At 35.7% G+C, this 22,017-nt stretch overlaps 2 protein-coding genes across 2 annotated transcripts in view; both read right to left on the minus strand.

Moving 5' to 3' along the window:
* Window positions 1–517: 517 nt before the first annotated feature.
* On the minus strand, window positions 518–9,006 carry slc22a13b (solute carrier family 22 member 13b). The gene is made up of 10 exons (XM_077244598.1): window positions 8,493–9,006; window positions 7,271–7,374; window positions 6,916–7,070; window positions 6,200–6,368; window positions 5,899–6,019; window positions 5,550–5,644; window positions 2,159–2,373; window positions 1,251–1,359; window positions 948–1,157; window positions 518–820 (listed from the first exon to the last, which is right to left on the minus strand). The coding sequence occupies exons 1-10, from the start codon at window positions 8,865–8,867 to the stop codon at window positions 745–747; spliced, it is 1,629 nt and encodes a 542-aa protein (XP_077100713.1). The 5' UTR covers window positions 8,868–9,006; the 3' UTR covers window positions 518–744.
* Window positions 9,007–10,867: 1,861 nt separating this feature from the next.
* The window catches only part of oxsr1b (oxidative stress responsive kinase 1b), a 49,562-nt gene continuing 38,412 nt past the window's right edge, over window positions 10,868–22,017 (minus strand). Inside the window, exons 5-18 of the mRNA XM_077244599.1 lie at window positions 21,685–21,740; window positions 20,842–20,951; window positions 20,409–20,510; window positions 19,980–20,113; window positions 19,082–19,130; window positions 17,966–18,031; window positions 17,421–17,543; window positions 15,712–15,747; window positions 15,110–15,214; window positions 14,946–15,004; window positions 14,567–14,619; window positions 13,672–13,740; window positions 12,848–12,912; window positions 10,868–12,508 (exon numbers count right to left, since the gene is read on the minus strand). Coding sequence (XP_077100714.1) covers window positions 12,434–12,508; window positions 12,848–12,912; window positions 13,672–13,740; window positions 14,567–14,619; window positions 14,946–15,004; window positions 15,110–15,214; window positions 15,712–15,747; window positions 17,421–17,543; window positions 17,966–18,031; window positions 19,082–19,130; window positions 19,980–20,113; window positions 20,409–20,510; window positions 20,842–20,951; window positions 21,685–21,740 — 1,102 coding nt within the window. The 3' untranslated portion in view covers window positions 10,868–12,433. The remainder of the gene's footprint in view (window positions 12,509–12,847; window positions 12,913–13,671; window positions 13,741–14,566; window positions 14,620–14,945; window positions 15,005–15,109; window positions 15,215–15,711; window positions 15,748–17,420; window positions 17,544–17,965; window positions 18,032–19,081; window positions 19,131–19,979; window positions 20,114–20,408; window positions 20,511–20,841; window positions 20,952–21,684; window positions 21,741–22,017) is intronic.

A 22,017-nucleotide genomic window follows, 5' to 3' on the forward strand; every position in this document is an offset into this window, starting at 1 on the left:
ACCGTTGGCTACAGAGGAATGGCACTGACGTCATTTAAAACCACTGAACAAGTATATGGGCTGTAACCAGCAGATGGTCTTATGTAGGCAAATACGATTTTCTGGTCTTTGGCGATTGTGCAACAACATGTTTAAATCAAATAAGTATTTAATATATACATAACATGATTTCACAAAGTAATTTATGTCTATAAATTGGTATCACTCTATTCTAAAATGTTTATGTTGTTATGTTTGAGACCCTGATGTTAGTGTGTTTTATTACATCTAAAGATCATTAAAACTAGTTTTTTACGTATTGACAGATGTATCTTCATAATTTTAAAACAAATGTGTCAAAAACATGGATGTCTGGGATAAAAATCAAATATGAGTATTTGTACATCGTTTTTAGTTGCCGTTTCATTATTATATTACTGAACTTATAAATAAATGACCAAATTATGCCTTCATTAATGGCTTTCTAGTTTTCTGTAGCATCAGTATGAAAAGTTTTGGGAAAAAACACCCCTGCATGTGTTGAATCATTAATAAATCACAGTTTTTTATTATTATTTTTCAAAATTAAGTGATAAAAAAGTACAAATTCATTTTGATCAATAAAACTTTACAAACATGATACTTGCAGCATGAAAAGTAAACAGTGACACCTGTTTGTCTTATTGTACTCATCCACACGTATTGAATAATTTCTATTAAAATACCCAAGAACATCAACTACATTTTTAAATAGCAGTATAAATCTCATAATTTTGTGCTCCTGAGAGCCATTTCCTGTTCCTGATTCAGTCCGTTTTCAATGCTGGCTTTCTTTGATCCCCTGTAAATGAGAGATAAAAAAAATTTGTTTAAAATTTTGTGCATCAAAAGTTAAGTGCTTTTTACATGATTTATTATCGCAAGAGATGTTTCATGTGTGAAATGTCATTAATATAAAGAATCCTCACATGCTCTCATCCACGGGAACGTCAGTGTGGTCCTGTAGTTCGGTGTTTAGTGTTTCTGGGAGCAGGAAGGTCAGGGCTCCTCCCACAAAAGGAAGAGACCCGTATATGACCATTGGATAGGCATGATGATACACGTTCAACAAGCCAATCAGAGGAGCTAGAATACCAGCGACACGCGCACACATGGAGTTCAGTCCCACTCCATTTTGCCTACACAATTGAGTATAAGAATGAAAACTCATTTAGAATGCAGAACTGAAAACAGTGAGTGTTTATGCAGGTTTCTCTCTTTTACATACACACCTGACAACCGTTGGGTACAGCTCAGCAGTGTACACATACACTATGGTGAAAGAGGCAGCGAGGGAGAATTTCCCAATCACAGCTATCACAGTCACAATCACAGGATACTCTGGGGAAAAAGCAGATGGAGTTGAAATCAAGAGTATTAACATGCTTCTGTCACATTAATGAACACTAAAGCAGCTTGTCATTTGAATGCTTTTGCAAACCAGTCTCATGAAAACTCCTCATGACAAGAATTTAAGATTTGGTGAATTAGTTGCGAATTCATACAATCTCTGCTCACACAGTCCTGAGGGCTTAGGTTAAGGTGTGTGACGTTTTGCCTGCAAATCATGTTTTCATTAGAATCAGATCATATGAATCCATACAAAATCGACAACTAGTACAAATCATGAACATTAATGAACATTTAAGCAGTTTTTGTCCTTTGAATGTATTTTCAACACAGTCTCATGACAATTTTTAAGAATTTGATGGTTTTGTGAATTCACATGAATAAGTATGATCTCATTTGTGTTTTTTTGTTGAGTTAAGTTTAGTGGTGGACCTTTATGGTGACGTTTCGCCTACAAAGCGCAAGTTTGCGCACTAGTCAAATCGTACTAACTCATACGAAATCACCAACTAGTACAATAATTAGGAAAACGTATGAATTCTAATCAGGTTGGTTGGTTTTCCTATAAACATTTCCACTGAAAGTGACATCTGAAAGTGTTCAAATACTATTGTTGTACATTTTATAATTTTAACAAATTACAAACATATTTTTGTCAAATGTTTTGGTTTTGTTTTGTTTTTCTTTATTGTGTTTTGATATTTTTGATATTCATGTAAAGACATTTTTAGGTGTGGCTTAAATGTCCAAATACTTTTTCTTCTATAATTATAAAATAAGACTCGCTCACCCCCTGGTATAGCAGGAATAACCAGGCAAGCTGTGCCTCCTAGAAGCAGAACAGCACTCTGGCAGATCCTCCTTCCGAAGCGCTGGATGAGAGGAAAGCAGGCTAGCCGGGCGGGAAACTCTGCAATGCCAAAGATCAGTTGAGTCAGGTAAATGTCCAGGCCGAAGTTCCCCACGTTCAAGCTGACTCCGTAGTAAACCAGGCTCGTCACAAACCTACAATAATGAGGTTTGCCGTAAATGAATGCAGTGTCAATGTAAAAACGTGAGTACACAGGAAGTGCATTGTATCAAATGATTAAATGAAATGTTAGTACATACATGTAGTAGTTAAAGACACCTAATATAAAATGGGGCCGTTTTATGTTGTTATATTTAACATGTTAGGTGCATCCCAATTTTCGTACTTATGCACTATTCTATGAGATTCTATGAAAAAGTACACTTTAAAATATCTGGATGATGCATTTAATTAAAGGTGCAGTAAGCGGCAGTACCACATAAAACTTGTAGCCAATCAGCAGTAGGGGACATGTCCACTCATATTGGGGGAGAGAGAGGCCCAGTCCCAATTCGCCTACTTATACTACGACCTAAAAGTATGTACTCTTTTTGTGAAGAAAAAGAACATACTTTTGAATGTGTCGCAAAAGAGGCAAGCTTTGGGACATACTATCACGTCACCTTTAACGGACAGCTCTGTCGCGTGTTCCTGTCACCGTGAACTGCCCTGTCAATCATCTTGCCACAGTTAAAATCCTCCATTCAATCAAAATTTATTTCCTACCGTTTCGGAGAGCACGTTCATCTGCCAGTCGTTGGTCTTTCATGCGGAGACTCTCTTCATGTGTTTGCAATTTGAATATAATGATGCATTTAAAAGGTTAATGGCTAAACATATCTTTACAAAAGTTCACAATGCTGCTGCAGATGCAATATAATGTAGACAACGTTGAATAAATACCTTTTCGTCAGGTTAGATACTGATAATTAATCACTCAAACCCCTTTATCTAAACCTCTCTACATAACCGCCGGACTCGCGCGTCCTCCATGTCTGTAGTGTTTCAACACTTTTCACTCGTGTTTGTAGTTCTAACCGAATCCTCGTCCAACGCGCGATGGGTTGTGGGCAATATTAGCCGTTAGAGTGCACTTCAGATTCTGACCGGAAATAGTAGACCACCCGGGTATCTTTGGAACACTCATTTCAACATACTACGATTTGGGACGTACTAATTCTATTTTCGAATACTATATAGGACGGATAGTATGCGAATTGGGACTGGGCCAGAGAGTGAGCAAGAGGTAGATTTGATGAAAGAATGTAGAAAGAGAGATGGCTGAGAGACATTACAAAAGAGAAAATCTCAGAGGAACATCACTGGAAAAAGAATGGTTATGATCAGAGAAGAGCTTTAGGACCGGCGTTAATATTAGAAAAGCTTTCCAGCGCTGGAGAGACGTAAGCAGGAAGGCCTAGAAACGGTTGGCGAGGTTGCCTTGTTTCTGATATGTGAGTAACATTGCTTTTGCGATTTCATAGAACCACGAAATGCTGTTGTTGTAATGTTAGCCATAGTTACAGGACAGTTTTAAGTGTCATTGTTTGTCTGGAGCTGTTGTGCTGCTGGCGACTAACAACCAACTCTTGCTTGTATTTACCTTTGTGCAGGGATGCTCCGATTGATCGGACGCCGATCATGATCGGCCGATATTGGCTAAAAATAGATTGATCGGCGAACCCCAAAAGCGCCGATTAAAAAAGCTAATTACGTGACGTAAATTACTGGCGCGACTTTTTCCCACCCGCATGCGTGGCGCACGGGCACACAACAACAGAGTGGAGCTTGGCCGTGGCAACATGAGTTCTCCTTCACCGGAACAAATAGGGAGTCTCCCAACGGATTGAAGCGCGCGTCCGAGTGAAGACCGTGCACCGCGCGAGCCACAACAGAACGCAGTATCTGCACCACTGATCGCTGCGGCAACGAGCACTTTGATCACTTTATAAAAAATAAAAAAAAAACTTTTCAGCGCTAGATCGCCTCTTATTTAACAAATGAACAAAATGAATCCTCTGAGTTAACTGGAGATGTTTTTATTTATTTGTATTGGTACATTCGTGCCGCGAGATGTTTCAAAAGTGGTGGTGGTATTTTTTTTTTTGATCTGACGTAATTGGTTCCTCAACTACATCAGATTCAGATTATTTTATTTAATGCCTTGTCAGCATTCAAAGCTATTTTCATGGCAAAAATACAATTATAAAAATACTAATATCATATAAATACAATAAAACAAAACAAAACAAGAAGTCATTTTATACAATATATATTTTTAAATGAACATATGATAAAAAATCCAAAACCTTTTCAGGCATAATCTCATTAAATATGTCCTTTAATGAAGTAACTTCATAAAAGACCATTCTGCTCAACTACATCAGACGTTCATAATAATAACAGAAAAAAACTTGCCATAGTTTTGTCCTTTTGTCAGTAGCCAGTTTTGTTGTAACAAGTTGTACATTTTGTTGCCAATTAGTAAATGTAGTGGGTGTATTAAGAGGCTACAATTTCCAAATATGCCTAAGTGTAACTTGATCCCCTCCCATTAGGCTGATCTGATGCGTGTTGGTCTGCCTGACCCCTCTTTGTTTGGAATAATTTAATGTTACTCTGCCTTATTTGGGAAAGCTGGCCTACAGTAGCCTTAAGACATCTCATTTTCTAAATACAATTAAATAAACACATTTCTACAAATGGTGCAAACTCTGCTAGATTATAGATAAAAGATTCCCATTCCCCTGCCATTCTGTGATCGGCAGTGATCGGCAATCGGCAGATCATGATTTTGGTGATCGGTTATCGGTGATCGGCCCCAAAAATGCTGATCGGAGCATCTCTACCTTTGTGTACTGTATGTTAATTTTTTGAGCTTCTTTACTGCATTTTTTGTGTAGCATTATTTTGCTTCGCTTCTGCTATGATAAATAGACATCCACTCTTGCAATGCATGTGTAACAGAGGCCAGCTAGTGACGCTAGATTAAAGAATGTGGTGTTTAACGTTCTTGTTAGCGCGGCGGCCTCGCATGCCGGTGATCTGGGTTTGAGTCAGCTCGGAGTGAGGCGGTTAGGTCCGGACTGTAAAGTGTTCGTGAATTTTGGAGGCGGAGCAATGGGAATGGGTTTGTTTGGGTTGATTTCAAATATCAACAGTGTTAAACCAAACAACTCTGGGAGATCTCTGGGACTGTGTTAATTAAAAATGAATGAATGAATTAAAAGTGTGGAATATTGGACACTTTATGCACTCAACTGTCACAGCTTTAATAGCGAAGGGGCTAACAGACTCCCATGTTGAATGAGGAAATGCTGTCATAACTCACCACATATAGCACATGATGAGAGCTCTCTTTCTCAGGTAATCCACTCGGAACAGGTCTAGCATGGAGCCTTTTTTTGCTGTGTTCTCTGCTTCCATCTGAGAATGCATTGAGATTAAAAATCTCGTTTACAGGAGTGTCCTGGGCAAGATAAGCAGCCCGAATTTGCATATCCATATACAAGTAGAAACATATATAAAAAACAACAACCATTAAATGTACAGATTTTAAAGACCTACTTTCGATTGTAGAATACTGTTTTAGAAGGCAGATGGGAGTGGATATGATCTTTTTATCAGCTCTTATCTTAGATCAGATAACTCTTGGCTATCTACATAGAGAAAACGGTTACCTTATCGAGCAGAGTTTCGGGCACCTTCCTGCCATTGATTCGGGCTGCTTTCAGTATCTCTTTCTTGGCTCTGTCTTGCTTGCCCTGAGTCAGAAGCCATCGGGCAGACTCAGGGAGAATCCTGCCCAAAACATTGAAAATGATTAGAAAATAAAACAGAAATTAAATTAAATAAATGAACATAATAAAAAATGTAACTAAATGTTAAATATTTCATTTGTATACTCGCATGTCATGTGACCGACATCAGAATATGTGAATGCAAAAAGTTTGGGAATCCCTGATATAGAATAACTCTAACCAGTAATAGACGCAGAAAAGCCCGACTGGTGCTGACAGAACCAGCTGTAAAATCCTCCACTTTCGGATCCCAAAGGCCACACCAGACAGCAACATAAGACCGATGGCATAAAAGCAGTGCGATAATATGGTGAAAAGGGCGCGCTTGGCTGAACCGCACCACTCGGTACCTAAAACATGTTTGAGATACCATGAAAACAAATATACAATTATAAAATAATAATCATCTGAGATCTCAACAGGTTCTATATGCATTTGCCTAGCGATTTCTGTTGTTACAGGACATTTGTTTAAAGTCAGCATGAAACAGATGTTGCAATTTGTGATGTATTCATGGCTTCTTGAACAAGAAAAAATGTAGGGCGGGACTAAATCGGGAGATGACTGGATGATTGGATGGTTGTGGCTTGCTATTGCTTTGATCCCATATGAGTGACAGGTTGACCCGCTCTTGCAGCAAAAAACACATCATCAGAGAAGAGAAGAGATGTCGTTGCAAGGGGGAGAAGAAATTATTTTGATTAAAGATTACAAGAGCACATGAATTGTAAAAAATAATAATGTGCAAGGATAAATCAATTATAATGATCACAATTCAATTTTGAATTCATGGTGACTTTAAAGCATACATGTAAATGCGCTTTCTACATGCTATCAAATTATCGAAATGAAGTTTCAGACTTATATACTGGCATTAAAAGGAGTCACAGGTGTTACCCAGAACAAACGTGTTCATAGAGATCCCTGATACTGTGGTGCCGACCACAAAGCGGAGGGCTATGTAGACATAGATGTTGGGGGAAAATGCTACTCCCACCCCAAACAGAAACTGCAGGAACAAGGAAAGCAGCGTGACAAACCGCCGGCCATACCTGTGACAAGAAAACAAGTTAACCATCACAGTCATGCAAGCACTCAAATGACTTATTTGACACAAAATATGGCCCTTTATTACTGATGGGTTGTTAAAACAAACTGAATAATCTGTATGTTTTTGTTTTGGTTGGAAAAACTCCAAAATAATCATTGTGTGTTTTATATCATTCTTATGTTGCTTGGACTCTACACGTACTTGTCTGCCATTGGCCCAAACAATAGGGCTCCAATAAGAAGACCAGCCATGTAGATGGACTGAGATGCCTCATTATAAATCTTATTTTCACACACCAGGTCAAACTATGATAAGATAAGAACAGAAAACATGATAAAGGACAGTAAACAAATGCCAATGAAAATTGTATTGTATAATAACTTTCAATTTTATGTAATTGACAAACATTAAAACATAATATAAAAGGGTAGTTAGTGTCTGTAAAGACATACTTTAAAGTCGTGGCTAATTTTTTTTGTTGTTGAAGATTTCGGAAAAATTATGAAACAAACAAAACTAAACTATTACGATGATACATGTATGCATTATATAGCAAATGCTAACAAATGGCTGTTAAAAAATAATAAAATAAAAGCCAAGCTGACAGGGAACGTTGTCAGAACTTTGGCTAACACTATGGCACGGTTCCCAAGTGCAACAAAATGAACAAAATGTTTTTGCAGAAACATTAATAAGAAAGACATTTTTAAAACATTTTTAAAGTTTAGAGAACATTCAGAAAAAAAATCCATAACTTAATATAAATATTAGCAAAAAGTTCTTAGAACATTTTGTTAGCTAGTTGAAATAATTATTTAAGAGCCTACCATTGCTGACAAATTAATTAATCGCGATTAATCGCATCTAACATAACAATTTGTAAATATATTTCATAGCCTATATCACACATAATTGTTATGTTAGATGCGATTAATCGATTTAAAAGCACTTTTTTTTACATACAATTAAACGTTTCACGAGTTTTCAAACGATTCGTAATTGTAACCAAAAGTTAAATTATGAGTTAGAAATTGCCTTTGAGAGAGGAGGTAACCATGGCAACAAACACTGTCATTAAATTATTAGGTTTAATCATCACAAATACAGTCGGTATATCACATAACTGTTCGTGCAGTTTTTTAAAGAGATAATTGCGCCAGACGAACTTTGCTTGTGACCAGAAAATTAGTGTAATTTTAACTCCTCTGAAAGACATTGAATTGGCGAATAAGTTAATATTATTAGGCCTATATATCTTATATAGCCTACCTATGCGTTAATAGTGTAACCATAAAAGTTAAATATTTATGAAAATAATATAGGCCTATAGCAGGATAATTAAGGTCTACAAAGCAAATGAAGAAAATCCCAATAATGCAGCCTATAATTATAATCTATATCACAGTTCAATACAGTAGGCTACCTCAGTTATAAGGGTGCTGCTGTCTTCTGGTGCATTATAAACCCATCCATCGGTACATGATGTCGTTGCGTTTATTCCAAAAGCTTCAATGACATCGAGATCCAGATCAACAGGTGAGAACATCTTACAGCTCTCATATTGTCCTTTACTGTCCCGAGGGATGGTGAGGTTCAGCTGATTCTCCACTGTCAGGTTTGGAGCCCGCTGTAAGATCCAGCTGCTGTTGCAGTTGTGTGGGAAGCTGATGGCGGTGAAGACCTGGCCGAACATGTGGAAAGCTGTGAAGATGTTGGGGAGGCATACCGCCACCAGCAAGCGCTTCTGAAACGCTCCAAACTCGCCGACAGACGACAGGATCTGCGCGAAGTCTATCATGATCACTGTGGGCCACAGTCAGCGGCGGCTCGCGCTTAAAACAGCCGCACCGCGGATCACAGAAATTAATTTTTAAACTTGTCACAAGTTCAACATATCTGCTCGCGGGCACTTATCTGTTACGATCAAAGATAAAGCACTTGTTTATTTCACAGCGAGACGGACAGTCAGAATGCTTTAAATAATCATAATAATGAAGTGCGATCTAAATTATGTATAGTAGCCTAGCCTAGGTTAATAAGCTGATTCCAATGTTTAAAAGGTTCTGAGAGGAGTACCTGCAGACAGTGTGTGTGTGTGTGTGTGTGTGTGTGAGGGACTTTGGATCATGAGGCAAATGCAGTTAAACACTGGGGCCTTTTTCCTAGTTAATAAGGCGGTCTTAATATTGTGGTGATGTGTAAACTGTTGTGATGCTTGTGGGTTAAGCACAATATTTAGACAACAATGTAGCCTATATGTGTAACAAAGTAGCCACACTCAAAAGATGATTGTGACAGGCTATGTGACTAAATAAGATCAAAGAAAAATAAGGATGATTAATGCCATTGTGTGTACAAAACTCAATATTTTCAAAAATATTTTTTGAAGGGTATGACCTGTCCTGAATGTGTGCCTTTTAATTAAATATTTAATGTTAGTTTGTTCTTAAGCTGTATTTCTATACTGTAAAACAAGTATAGAATATATATGTATATATATTTTTTTGTATGAATACAGCTCTGTGGGAATCATAATGCACATACATTAACATATACAGTAACCAATAAGGAGGCATTTTTTAAAGTTAATTCTTTATTGATTTTAAAGCATTTTAAAACTGCCTAAAATTCAAAACAAGCTAAATAAAAATAAAAGAGATAAAGTTTTTTGATTTTCATTTTTTATTGCTTGCAGTAAACGGTCTGTTCCTGTACTACAACACTAGTCTGCATTAAGAAGCAGCCAGGAGATTTGTGCGACTTTATAAAATGCATGGTATTACTAAGATTGTTATTACTACTATTATTACTATTGGTTATATATTGACCATATATCTGCTATAGCAACCTCAATATTCAAAATTCCTTATTTGAAGCAAAACTCACCTTTTCAAAAGCAAGAAATTTAAAAAAAAAATTCCCACAACTTTTTGTGGACAGCTTTGTTGTGATTGCAAAGAGGTGAAAAAAAAAAACTTGTGCGTTATCAAAGCTTTCTTTTACACCTCCCTTTTACACCTTTATCTTTTGAATCTTCCCAATAAAACTGTAAAAAGTTTTAAATTATTTAATAATTAGTTGAATATATATATATATATATATATATATATATATATAAACTGCCATTCAAAAGTTTGGAATCGAAGATTTTTTATATATGTTTTTAAAAGAAGTCTCTTATGCGCATCAAGGCTGCATTTATTGGATTTAAAAAAAACTGGAATATTGTGAAATATTCTTACAATTTAAAATAACTTTTTTCAATTTTAATATATTTTAAAATGTAATTTATTACTGTGATGCAAAGCTAAATTTTCAGCATCATTACTCCAGTCTTCAATGTCACATGATCCTTCAGAAATCATTCTAATATGCAAATTTGCTGCTCATTAAGAAAGATTTATTATTATTAACATAATAATAAAAAAATGCTGAAAATTCACATGAATAAATAATATTTTAAAATATGTTAAAATAAAATAAAAAGTAATTTTAAGTTGTCATAATATTAAACAATATTATACTTTTTTTAAAATTAAATAAGTGCAGCCTGGGTGAGCATAAGAGACTTCTTTTAAAAAAAATCTCACCAATCCCAAACTTTTATATGGCAGTTTATATGTGTGTGTGTGTGTGTGTGTGTGTGTGTGTGTGTGTGTGTGTGTGTGTGTGTGTGTGTGTGTGTGTGTGTGTGTGTGTGTGTGTGTGTGTGTGTGTGTGTGTGTGTGTGTGTCAAAAAGGGCAGAAAAATCAGGTGAAACACTGCTTTAAAATAATTAAGATTATTCCAGGCTGTTCTTGCACAGGTATCGAAATGTTTAATGAGATTTCTTGAGTGAAGTAAACAACCTCTCACATAAGTTCTAAGGAAAACTTCAGAAGTTCAGGACAGACCTGCTGGAAACATCAGGCAAATATAGGCCACCTAAGACCCCGCTGTGATTATAGGCACCCTCATAGACAAATAAGACAAACCAACAAAACTCACAGTGTGTCTTTTGTAACCGACAACACCTCCCATCACCTTATTTATGGAGAACACAAAGGCCATGAGTAAAGCATCCCATATAAAATCAAACCAATGGCAAATTACATTATTTACATGTTCAATCGAGATCAGAAATACACATGAATACTTAAGAGTTCAATAGCAGAACAGAAAAAAACCAAACATCAGGTTTCATCAGGTACCTCACGTACGTCTACCTTTTTCAAAAGTCGAAATCGCCTAGACAGGAACTTATAAAAAATGAGCAGAAGTGACAGATAGTCAAAAATGTAAAACCAAAATGCACAAGTTAATGTGAAATCTAAAAAAAAGGGAGAGATATGGTTGATGCAAATGTGTAAAAACATTAAGGCAATAACTTTTAGAGCAGCGTGGGGAAAAAACATTTGCAAATGTACACACACACACACACACACACACACACACACACACACACACACACACACACACACACACACACACACACACACACACACACACACACACACACACACACACACACACACACACACACACACACACACACACACACACACACACACACACACACACACACACACACACACACAGGGAAATAAACCAGCTTTTAGGAGTGTTCGTCGAGGCTCAAAGACACTGAATAGATCATTTAATCTCATTTAGCAAATCCGTGTTGCATCTGAAATAAAGGATATTGTACAATGAAGAAATCAGACTCTCTATATAACAGGCGACATACAAAGTGTTGTTTTTGAGCTGAATCAGAATCTCTGACATTTCTAAACCAGATTCTGTAAAGGGTTCATTTAAACCAGCTTGATGAACAAAGTAAATAATGCAAGCGGTCTGATAAAACATGCTAGCTGCTTCTCTTTCAAGGCGTAGAAAAAAAATACAGGTAAAAAAAATGCTATAGCTACTGCAAACCCATTCACTCATTTCCTCTATTAACACCATGTTTCTCTGAGTTCCATTCTCCTCACATGCACACAGTAATTATACTAGAGTCATTTTTACATTTCGTTTGTTTGGGTGTCAGTTCAGGTTGTGTAAAAATAGAACAAACAAAAAAAAGAGGAAAAGAAAGAGAAACATTAAAAGAGCATTAAGGTTATATCTGGTTATGATAATTGCATCCTTAGATGAATCAATCGTAAACTTTATTTTAAAGGATTCCTACAAATTCTGATCTTTGTGCAACTCTGCTGTGGGCTATTTGAAATCCTATGGGCTGCGCAATGGTACTTTTCTCTTTGGCAACAGTGGTTTCTTGAGGGCAATTGAAAGAGGAAAAAATATCAATGTGTCATTCTGTTGGTAGTGTTGGTTTGTTTTCACATTTGTAGGCAAGTCATGGTCCCGCACAGAGCCAAAGTTTAGTTAATGCTAAGCTGAGCAAATCCCAAGAGTTTGACATCATCAGGAATCTCAGAGCCTTCAACACCAGATGCCTGGAAAACACGCATGACGCGTTACTGCAACACACCATTCAGGATTTAAGGCCCGTTCACACCAAACTAACTATATTAGCGTCCACACCAGCGGATGATGCGCTGCAGGTTTGTCGTCTGCCATTTTAAAGCAGGAGGAACTCTGATTGGCCGTCAAGGTTTTTATCGTTCATCAGCTGGAAAAAAGTGATTCCAACGATATCGTTTCTCTTTGCCGTTGTATATTTTTATAATGGTTGTCTATAATGGTTTTTATAACTATATCTTTATTGTTATAGTTATTGTTGTTGATGTGAACGGGCCTCTACACACAGTGGGTTTAACTAAACAGTCACTTACCAGTTTAAATGTGACATTTTTATTGGAATGAGGCTCTTCAACTATCTTCTGCAAATTAGCAGCCACTGAAACGACACAAAACAGAAGTTTAGGACTAAAACCATGATTGTTTTTATGACTTTAAGTTGTATTTTACCTTTTTAAATGATTTGAAATTGCATTTTACCTTTTTAAATGATTTGAAATTGAAATTTATTTTCTTCACACATAACATCGCCATTTTTCAAGCAGTTTAGACAGATGCTGATTTCAGTAAAATTTGAATATAAAAGTGTTTTTTCTTTTGAAATTCTAATAAAGTTTTTTTTAATTAAAATATAATGTTATAAGTATAACAATTAGAGTGAAAAACTGATATTATAACTGGAATTATAAAAACAAATATATATATAAATATATTCTTAAAATCTGGGGGAAAAAATATTATATTGTATTTGGTCAAAACAGTAATATAGTAAAATATTTCAATTTAAAATAACTGATTTCTATTGTAATATATTTTAAACTATATTTTATTCCTGTTATGGCAAAGCTGAAGTTTCAGCATCATTACTCCAGTCTTCAGTCACATGATCCTTCAGAAATCATTCTAATATGCCGTTTTTCTGCTCAATAAATGTTTCTTATTATTGTCATTAATTTTTCTAAACAATTGTGCTGCTCAATATTTTTGTAGAAACCATGATTTTTCAGGATACTTTGATAAATAAAATAACTTTAATTCAAAATAGATATCTTTTGTAACATTATAAATATCTTCACCTTTGATCAATTTAATGCCTTCTTGCTCAATGAAAGTATTAATTCCTTAAAAAATACCTTACCTATAACTAAATCTCGCCCATCTACCAATCCAGCCGATACCAGTTCCTGAGAAACCCCATCTGCTGTGTCTACAAACAGAGAAAATGTATGCGATGCATTTATTCCACTTTAAAATGATTCGTTTAGAGCAACAAACTTTGAGCAATGGCAAATTTCAACATCCTGGATATTTGAACTGACAAGGTTGTAGATCTTCTGACATATTAACTGCACACATCATGCTTACATACTGTAGTTAGTACAGACAGCAGAATGAAGACGTGTTCAGGCAGAAGAACATTCTCACACAGGCCAGCTATGCGCATGTCACTAAAAGTTTTATTTCGGGAAAATTCCCAACGTGACTGACGAAACGCAGACGCGGCAGGCTCTTTGACATTTGGTGGGGTAGAAAAATGATGCTCTTGCTTTGCTTGGGCCTTTCTGCTGGAGGGCAAAACACTGAGATAAACAGTGTTGAATTGATTTTTACAGGCAAAAAACATTGGACAAAAAAACTGCCCAAGTGTGTCGCAAGTGTGTGATTGAGATGTTCACAGCCCTTGACAACTGTCAACCATAACATTCAGTGTTTTTTCAAGAGAGTTGTGACAAAAATCAGACCGTTTGGGAATACATCTATATTAAAGGGATACTCGGTCTAAAAATGTGAAGTTTTGTGTTTTTTGAAGTGTCAACTTTTATGGAATCACAGAGATGGATTCTTTTTCTAAAAGTTTTCATTTATGTTCATCTGAAGAAAGAAAGTCATATACATCTGGGGCAGCACTGGGCTGAGAAAATGATGAGAGACTTTTCATTTTAGGGTGGAATATCCCTTTAAGAGTGTATTATGTGGATTTATTTAAGTGCAATTATTGCAAGACTACTAGTCATGTGTCTTTATGCTCTTACCTCTGCCAGGCATGAACTCAAACCGGATGTCATTCAGTTCCTTTTTCAAGTTTCTGTAGGACAGGAGGAGAAATATAAGTCCTCTACTGCTCCTGTTTACACTTTTAATAATAAAGATTCTTTATTGGCATTGATGATTCCATGAAGAACCTTTAACATTAATAGAACCTTTCTATTGCTTGAAAAGTTCTTTATATTGAAACAATTCTTGAGATTATATAGATGTTCTTTACACCAAGAAGAAAAAAAAAAGGTTCCTTTAAATACTGTTGATCAAAAGGTTTGTTAGGGAACCAAAATGGTTCTTCTATGGCATCGCAACAACCTGGATCAACATCAATAAATGACTCCAAACATAAGAACAGCAAACACAACTTACCTTAACCTTAATACTAAACTGATGGGGGACTGGGGGGCATCACCTCCAGGAACTGGGGCCTACAGATAGAGACAGAAATGGTGATGAGGAGCATTAGCTTCATTTAAAAACTGAGACGGCCTAATAACTAAATGTTGACATGCTTGATACAACAGCTACTGTACCTGCGCAGGCTGTGAAGGGGTTGTAGTGTGTTGAGTTTTGGCCGGGCCCTGGCCTGCAGCTTGAGGTATTTCAGGCTGGAGGTGACTGCTGAAAGGCTGGAATATCTGCAAATACATGCATTGACCCACACAAATATTTAGTAATTGCGTTATAAATATATAAATATATATATATATATATATATACACTTTTTTTTTTTTTTTGAAATAATACCAACATTAAATGAAATGTCTGGACACATTATTACACAATAAATGTTTAAAGAATATTGTATTCACTGCATGTGAGTGGCGTTGAGTTGTAGCTTGTGATAAAAAGGTTATTTTGCCCATTTTAAGCCACTTTTATTTAGGAATAATTGTAATTTAAATCCTTAATACTGTAATACAAATAGAGCAAAATCAATTCAGATGTTTAATTACTTTTTACAAAATTCATCGCAGAATACAGTAGTCTGCAGAGTGCCATACTTTGCCAAATACAGTAGATCATTTAAATATTTCATGCATACAAGAAAATGCATTATATGACAATTATGCACAGTACATACAGCAGGAATCGTAAGAATGGTAAATTAGTATGGTAGTAATGGTTTACATACCTCTATATTCTGGAGTCCTTCTCTTACTCTTGGTGACTGTGTGAGAGAGATAGAATGGACAAAAGTCAAAGGTCAAAGTCTCCTGTAATAATATAGAATTGTTTGGGTTACTGTAATTCAGCGTTGGATTTAAACACACTGTAGTAAGGAATGAAGCAGGGAGTTAAGGCCCTTCATGAGTATCTCTTTTACACATTTGCTATGATTCTAAATACACATTTCATAACTTTTGTATAATATCCTAAAGAGTTCAAGGACTATTGGGATTGTTTTGAGATATGCAACCAAATTACAGTTTATATCCACAATATCTTCTTAGAAAATATACCCCCCCCCACCACCACCACCACCTAAAAAACAAAAAACAAAACCACACAAACACTTCCACCTAAACTGAGTCGTATTCAGACTTACACTGCCGTTTAAACGTTTAGGTCAGTATTTATTTATTTATTTTAAATGTATTCAAATATAATGCATTCAATTAATGAAAAGTTTCAGCAAAGACATTTATAAGGTTTAAAAAAATCATTCTGCTGAAACTTCAGCTTTGCAATGACAGGAATAAATTACATTTTAAAATATATTAAAAACATAATTCATTATATTACTATTTTTAATTTATTTATTTATTTTTTTAATCAAATAAATGCAGCCTTAGTGAACTTAAGATACTTAACTAATAAAAATGTTTTTACAAACCATAAACTTTTGAACGGTAGTGTACATAATGATATGAAATGATATCTAAAAGGTATTTGGCCATATAACTAGTGACCAAACTGGAATCCAAAAATCATTTAGTGACCAGAAGTGGCCATATTGCATGTTAGTGCCTCAATCAGCAGAAATCTCATTACGAGGCTGTTAAACAGAATTTGGTTGGTTATCAAAGGTCATTGATTTGGTCAGTATTTCAAAGTTGTAAATAAAAACACAATACAGATGGCGTCCAGGAAGCACACATCATAACTATTCAGTCAGTCTCTCTGTTTTTCTTCTAGCAAGAATGGTTTACACTATTTCTAGCAAGAATTGGTTACACTTTTTTTGCTTTACCCAAGTTTAGTCATTGAGATTAGAGTGAGTGGTCAAGCTTAAGTAGCCGTGTAAGTAGATATTTCAGTATTTTTGTGATCTCAAAAGGCACATATAAGCTATGGGTTCATAATGAGCAGGGGATAAGGAACAAAAGTTATCACAATAAGCGAATGCTTTTATACAGTACATGATTATTTCACAGACAGGTGAAGGTGCAACGGTCATCCTTAACCAACCAGAACTCTAGTATCTTTATTGTCTTAGTCTTTGAAGCTGGATAACAAGAATATCAGCAGATACTGTATATTATGCTCTCTGAACAAATTCACTTTATCTAGCACTTCCTACACATCCAAATGCTGCGTTTGACTGAGTGTGCTTCCTTGTTAAGGTGAGCCATCTGTATCAGTGGGAAAACTGAACAACCCTGGGTGGGGGCAGCTCAAGAGGCTGAGAGAAACGGACTTGTCGCCTTGTCGACCTCGACTGCTGCTCCTTTAGCGGCAAACAAAAAACACAGAGCCCAGGGATGAGAGGTGCCACAACAGCAACATCATTACAAACACCACAGACAAACAAAGAGTACAAACAACCAGTGCTGAACCACTGCAGAGCGAGGGTGTTTGTGTGTGTGTGTGTGTGTGTGTGTGTGTGAGTGTGTGTGTTACCCGTAAGGCAGCAACAGCAGCTTTGCCCTCCTCGCTCTCCTCATCCAGTTCATCATCGCTCCATTCCCACTCTCCATCTTCTGTTTTATGGAGTCTCCCACTGGAGCCAGGAACTCGCCGTACCTACACATATACACACACAAATATACATATACATACATATATGTTTATACAGACATGCGTATAGAAGAGCAAAATATATTTAGGTTTAATTTTTTTTTTTAATTAAAAGTTAAAACAAAATGTAATTAATATTTAAATTATACTTATAATTAAATGTATATTTATATATTTAAAAATAAGAATCAAAATGAATACATTTAATCATCTGAAATTCTGAATATCTTTTTCCTAACTGATTTGGGATCTTCTTATTCTCCCTGAAGTGATTTTGATTTGTGGTGCAATAAATATACATAAAAATTGCCTAAATCGCCATTATACAGTATATAAAAATGAGCAGTATAGTAAAAATACATAGGTCACAATAGAGCATGGGTAAAATTAAAACATCATAAAAATAATAATCAAAACATTTTCCTCACCTTTCTCGCTCTCTCTGTAATTGTAGGTGCTCTATGTAATAATTTCTCCTGCAGGAATTCATTATTCTGCCAAACAAAATGGAACAGTAAGATAAATATTTGTCTAAATTATGCAAATAACCACCAATTAAGGTTGAAATTCAAATTCAACTCCAGCCCCCTACTGGGCATGTGCGGTAACATCTGAGTACTCAACGCTGGAAGTTGGCCTGATTCGAAAAGTAAAAAGGGAAATCCATTTGGCAGAGAGTTTACCAGCCAGTTGGAAAAGTATGCTGGGATGCTTATCCCTGCTTTCAGGCACCGATATGACAGCCCAGTAATGAGTGGAATGCTGGACTGAACTCAACAATGATTCATTTACCAGAAAAAGACAGACACACACACACACACGGAACATTGCAAAGTCTTCTGTTATATTTATATGCAGCTAGTTATAAATGATATATCCTAACCCTAACAGAACTGAATTTTTACAATTAAAATAAACACTGTATTTACTTTATTTTTATGGCGTTTTCTTGCAAAAGAAGTTGTCCCCGAAATGAGGTTTTGGGAGACTTCTGAAGGATCATTACACACTTGTACTTTGCCACGTCAAGGATATGAAAAGATAAAAAGCACCATAAAAGTATCATTTAAAATTAATTTGTTTAACATGAAATTTAAGTCGGTATGCATTAGGATTCAAATATGCTGTGAAAGCTATCATAAGGATTCAACTTTATTTTACAGTATGTACTTACCTAAGAAAATGCTGGGTAATATAAGGTAACTACAGGGGTTAAGGTTAGGTGTAGGTTCAGTGTTAGTACCTAGTTATTACCCAGTTATTATAATTACTGTCATAAGTATGAACATGGGGAACAGAACTGTAAAATAAAGTTCTACCGTTATATTAAATAATTGGTGCTTTTTTTGTTGTTTGGAGCTTGACAGTGGTCACTATGAACCATTTGTGTTCCATGAAAGAAAGAAAGTCATACAAGTGTGGAACAACATGAGGGTGAGCAAATGATGACAGATCGCTCCGACAACTATTCCTTTAAGACTTACATAAAAACAATGGAACAATAAAATAAGCCAAAAACAATATCCTGAAAGTAAGATTCTTACCTTGGCTTTCTGGAAGAATTTATGTTTTAAGAGTTCTGATGATGTTGGCCTAAAAAGCAAAAACTATTGAAATATATTTGTTGTAACTTAAAGTGTTATCAGGGAATATCAACATTAACAGTCACAAAAAAATGTTTCCCAATTAAAATGTTTTACACGTAAATGACTTAAAAAGTGTTTAAAATCATAAAATCATATCAGCAAAATAAAATCTGTTTCATTTTACATTGAGCAGGTAGTGGTGGCTGTCGTGCTGAATATTACTGAATATATAAACCGTACATACAGTACTGTTCAAAAGTGTGGGCTCAGTAAAAAAAAAACGTTTTTAAAGAAAGAAAGAAATTAACTTTTAATTATTCAGCAAGGATGCATTCAACTGTTAAAAGGTGATAGTAAAGATATTACAAATCAATTCTGTTCTTTTAAACTTTCTATTCATCAAAGAATCCTAAAAAAAATGCATCAAAGTTTTTCCAAAAATATGAAGCAGCATGTTTTCAACAATGATAATAATAAAAACAAAAAAAAGTTTTGGGGCACCAAATCAGCATATTAGAATGATTTCTGAAGGATCATGTGACACTAAAGACTGGAGTAATGATGCTGAAAATTCCGCTTTGATCACAAGAATAAATTACATATTAAATAAACGGAGCAATTCCAATAAGGGTCCTCACACCATCGGTGCTCTGGCCCTAAATATACATGAAAAAAAAATCTTTTAAAAAATGTTATATTTAACAATATTATTATTTTTTTATCAAATAAATGCAGCATTACAGAGCATAAGAGAATTTTCAAAGACATTTAAAAAGTCTTACTGAGCCCAAACTTTTGAATGGTAGTGTATTTTTATCCCACGACCCACAAGAACAATCGCGGCTCTGCTCAGCACCTTTTCTCTGGCTCCTTCTGCAAACACAATGAGAGCATCTTCCTCAAAGACTTCCCGTATTTCTTCACCATCTCTTTGTCCGTGATTCCAGTCTCAAGGCAAGGCGGATCATTCTGCAGGGTCAACATCAACACCTGTGTGCGCACACACGCACACACACACACACACACACACACACACACACACACACACACACACACACACACACACACACACACACACACACACACACACACACACACACACACACACACACACACACACACACACACACACACACACACACACACACACACACACACACACAGAAAACAGAACTCTCTGAAACACCCAACATGCTATAAAACAACATGTTTCTCATTAGAGTGACGCATTACTGTCATAAGAGTCAACCAGAGCTCGTATTGGACTGTATCTCCTGCTCCTCACCTTCATAGGAGGGTATTTGTGGTACGGAGCGGAGCCTGTAGCCAACTCAATGGCTGTGATCCCAAAACTCCAGATGTCTGCTTTGAAGTCGTAACCTTTCACCTGCATACAAACAGTCACATATTTGTTTAACACGAGAGATGCATCCATATGCCAGCAGTTACTGGCAATTTTACACCACATTAAAGTCTTTAGACTTCATAAGAGCTTTAATTGTCCGTGTAATTCAGTCCATATACAGTGAGCTCCAACAGCCTGAGACTGCTAGTGAAAATGTGCCTATTTTGCATTATTCTAATTGAATCTTCCATGTGACCTTTGAAGCGCACTGCATCTTTTTCACTGGAATCAGAGTTTGCATGTCATTCCTTTTTTTGATGTTAAATAAGCAGTGTGTGAGTAAAGGAAGTGGCTGCAGGCTGGAAATACTTACTTGCTCCATCACCTCTGGAGCCATCCAACATGGTGTTCCCACAAACGTCTTCCGCACTTTATTTCGAGTGATGTCACCACCAGTGGCTAAGAAGGCACTTACTCCAAAATCTAAAGAAATAAAAATAAACAACAACAAAATCACTAAAATAAATATATTATCCAATAAGTACATGTTTTTGTCTAATAAACGAGTAAGTAATCTTAATGTCTAATAAGCAAGTACTTTATTGTCAGTGTTTACAGTTACAATAAAATTCAGTGTGGCAACTTACAGAGTGAGCACTAAAACATTGCACTTAAAAATAAATGATGTAATAAAACTGACGTTTAAAATAATAAGTAAAAAAGTATTCAAATGCATACAATCATTCTAAAGTTTGAGTTCAGAATGTTTTTTAACTTGAAAGAAATGAATAGTTTTATTTAGCAAGGGTGCATTAAATTGATCAAAAGTGAAAGTAAAGACATTTAACGTTATGTTTGTAACATTATACTTTTCTTTACTGTCACCTTTGATCAATGTAATGCAAGATTTTTATGTCGAATAAATTCAAAGAATTATTTAAAAAATGTATAATGGTTTCCACAAAAATATTTAGCAGGTGAACGTATTATTTCAACGTTGATAATCACAACAAATCATCACATTAGAATGATTTCTGAAAGATCGTGTGACACTGAAGACTGGAGTAATGATGCTGAAAACTCAGCTTTGACATCACAGGAATAAATCATGCTTTAAAACATAGTTCATTTAAATTGTAATAATATTTCTTTTTTATTATTATTACAGTATATTCTGGACTATAATGGGCAGTAGTGTTAAACAGAAAGTTGGCACCTGCGATTTGCACTGACCCGTCCTCTCCCAGCAGGATGTTTCCAGCTTTAAGATCCCTGCAGACAAACACAGACACAGATGAATACAGATGTGGATCGCACTGGTCAGACAACAGTTTCATGAAAAAGTAAGATAATAAAGACCTATTAAAGGGGGATTCAACCAGAATGAAATGAGTACAAACAATATTATGTGCATGATATTTCTGTATCCAAACATCTGTTGTCATGGTGACGAACTCCTTGCAAACAATATGAACACTTTATCTCTCCCTCTGCCCTGTGTTTAACACTCAGCTGATCAAGTCATGTGTGTGTTTGTGTGACACAGAGT

This window comes from Siphateles boraxobius, unplaced genomic scaffold (genome assembly GCF_051911475.1).
Source record: "Siphateles boraxobius isolate OS27281-9 unplaced genomic scaffold, OSU_SipBor_1 26, whole genome shotgun sequence".
In the NCBI taxonomy this organism is placed as follows: Eukaryota; Metazoa; Chordata; class Actinopteri; order Cypriniformes; family Leuciscidae; genus Siphateles; species Siphateles boraxobius.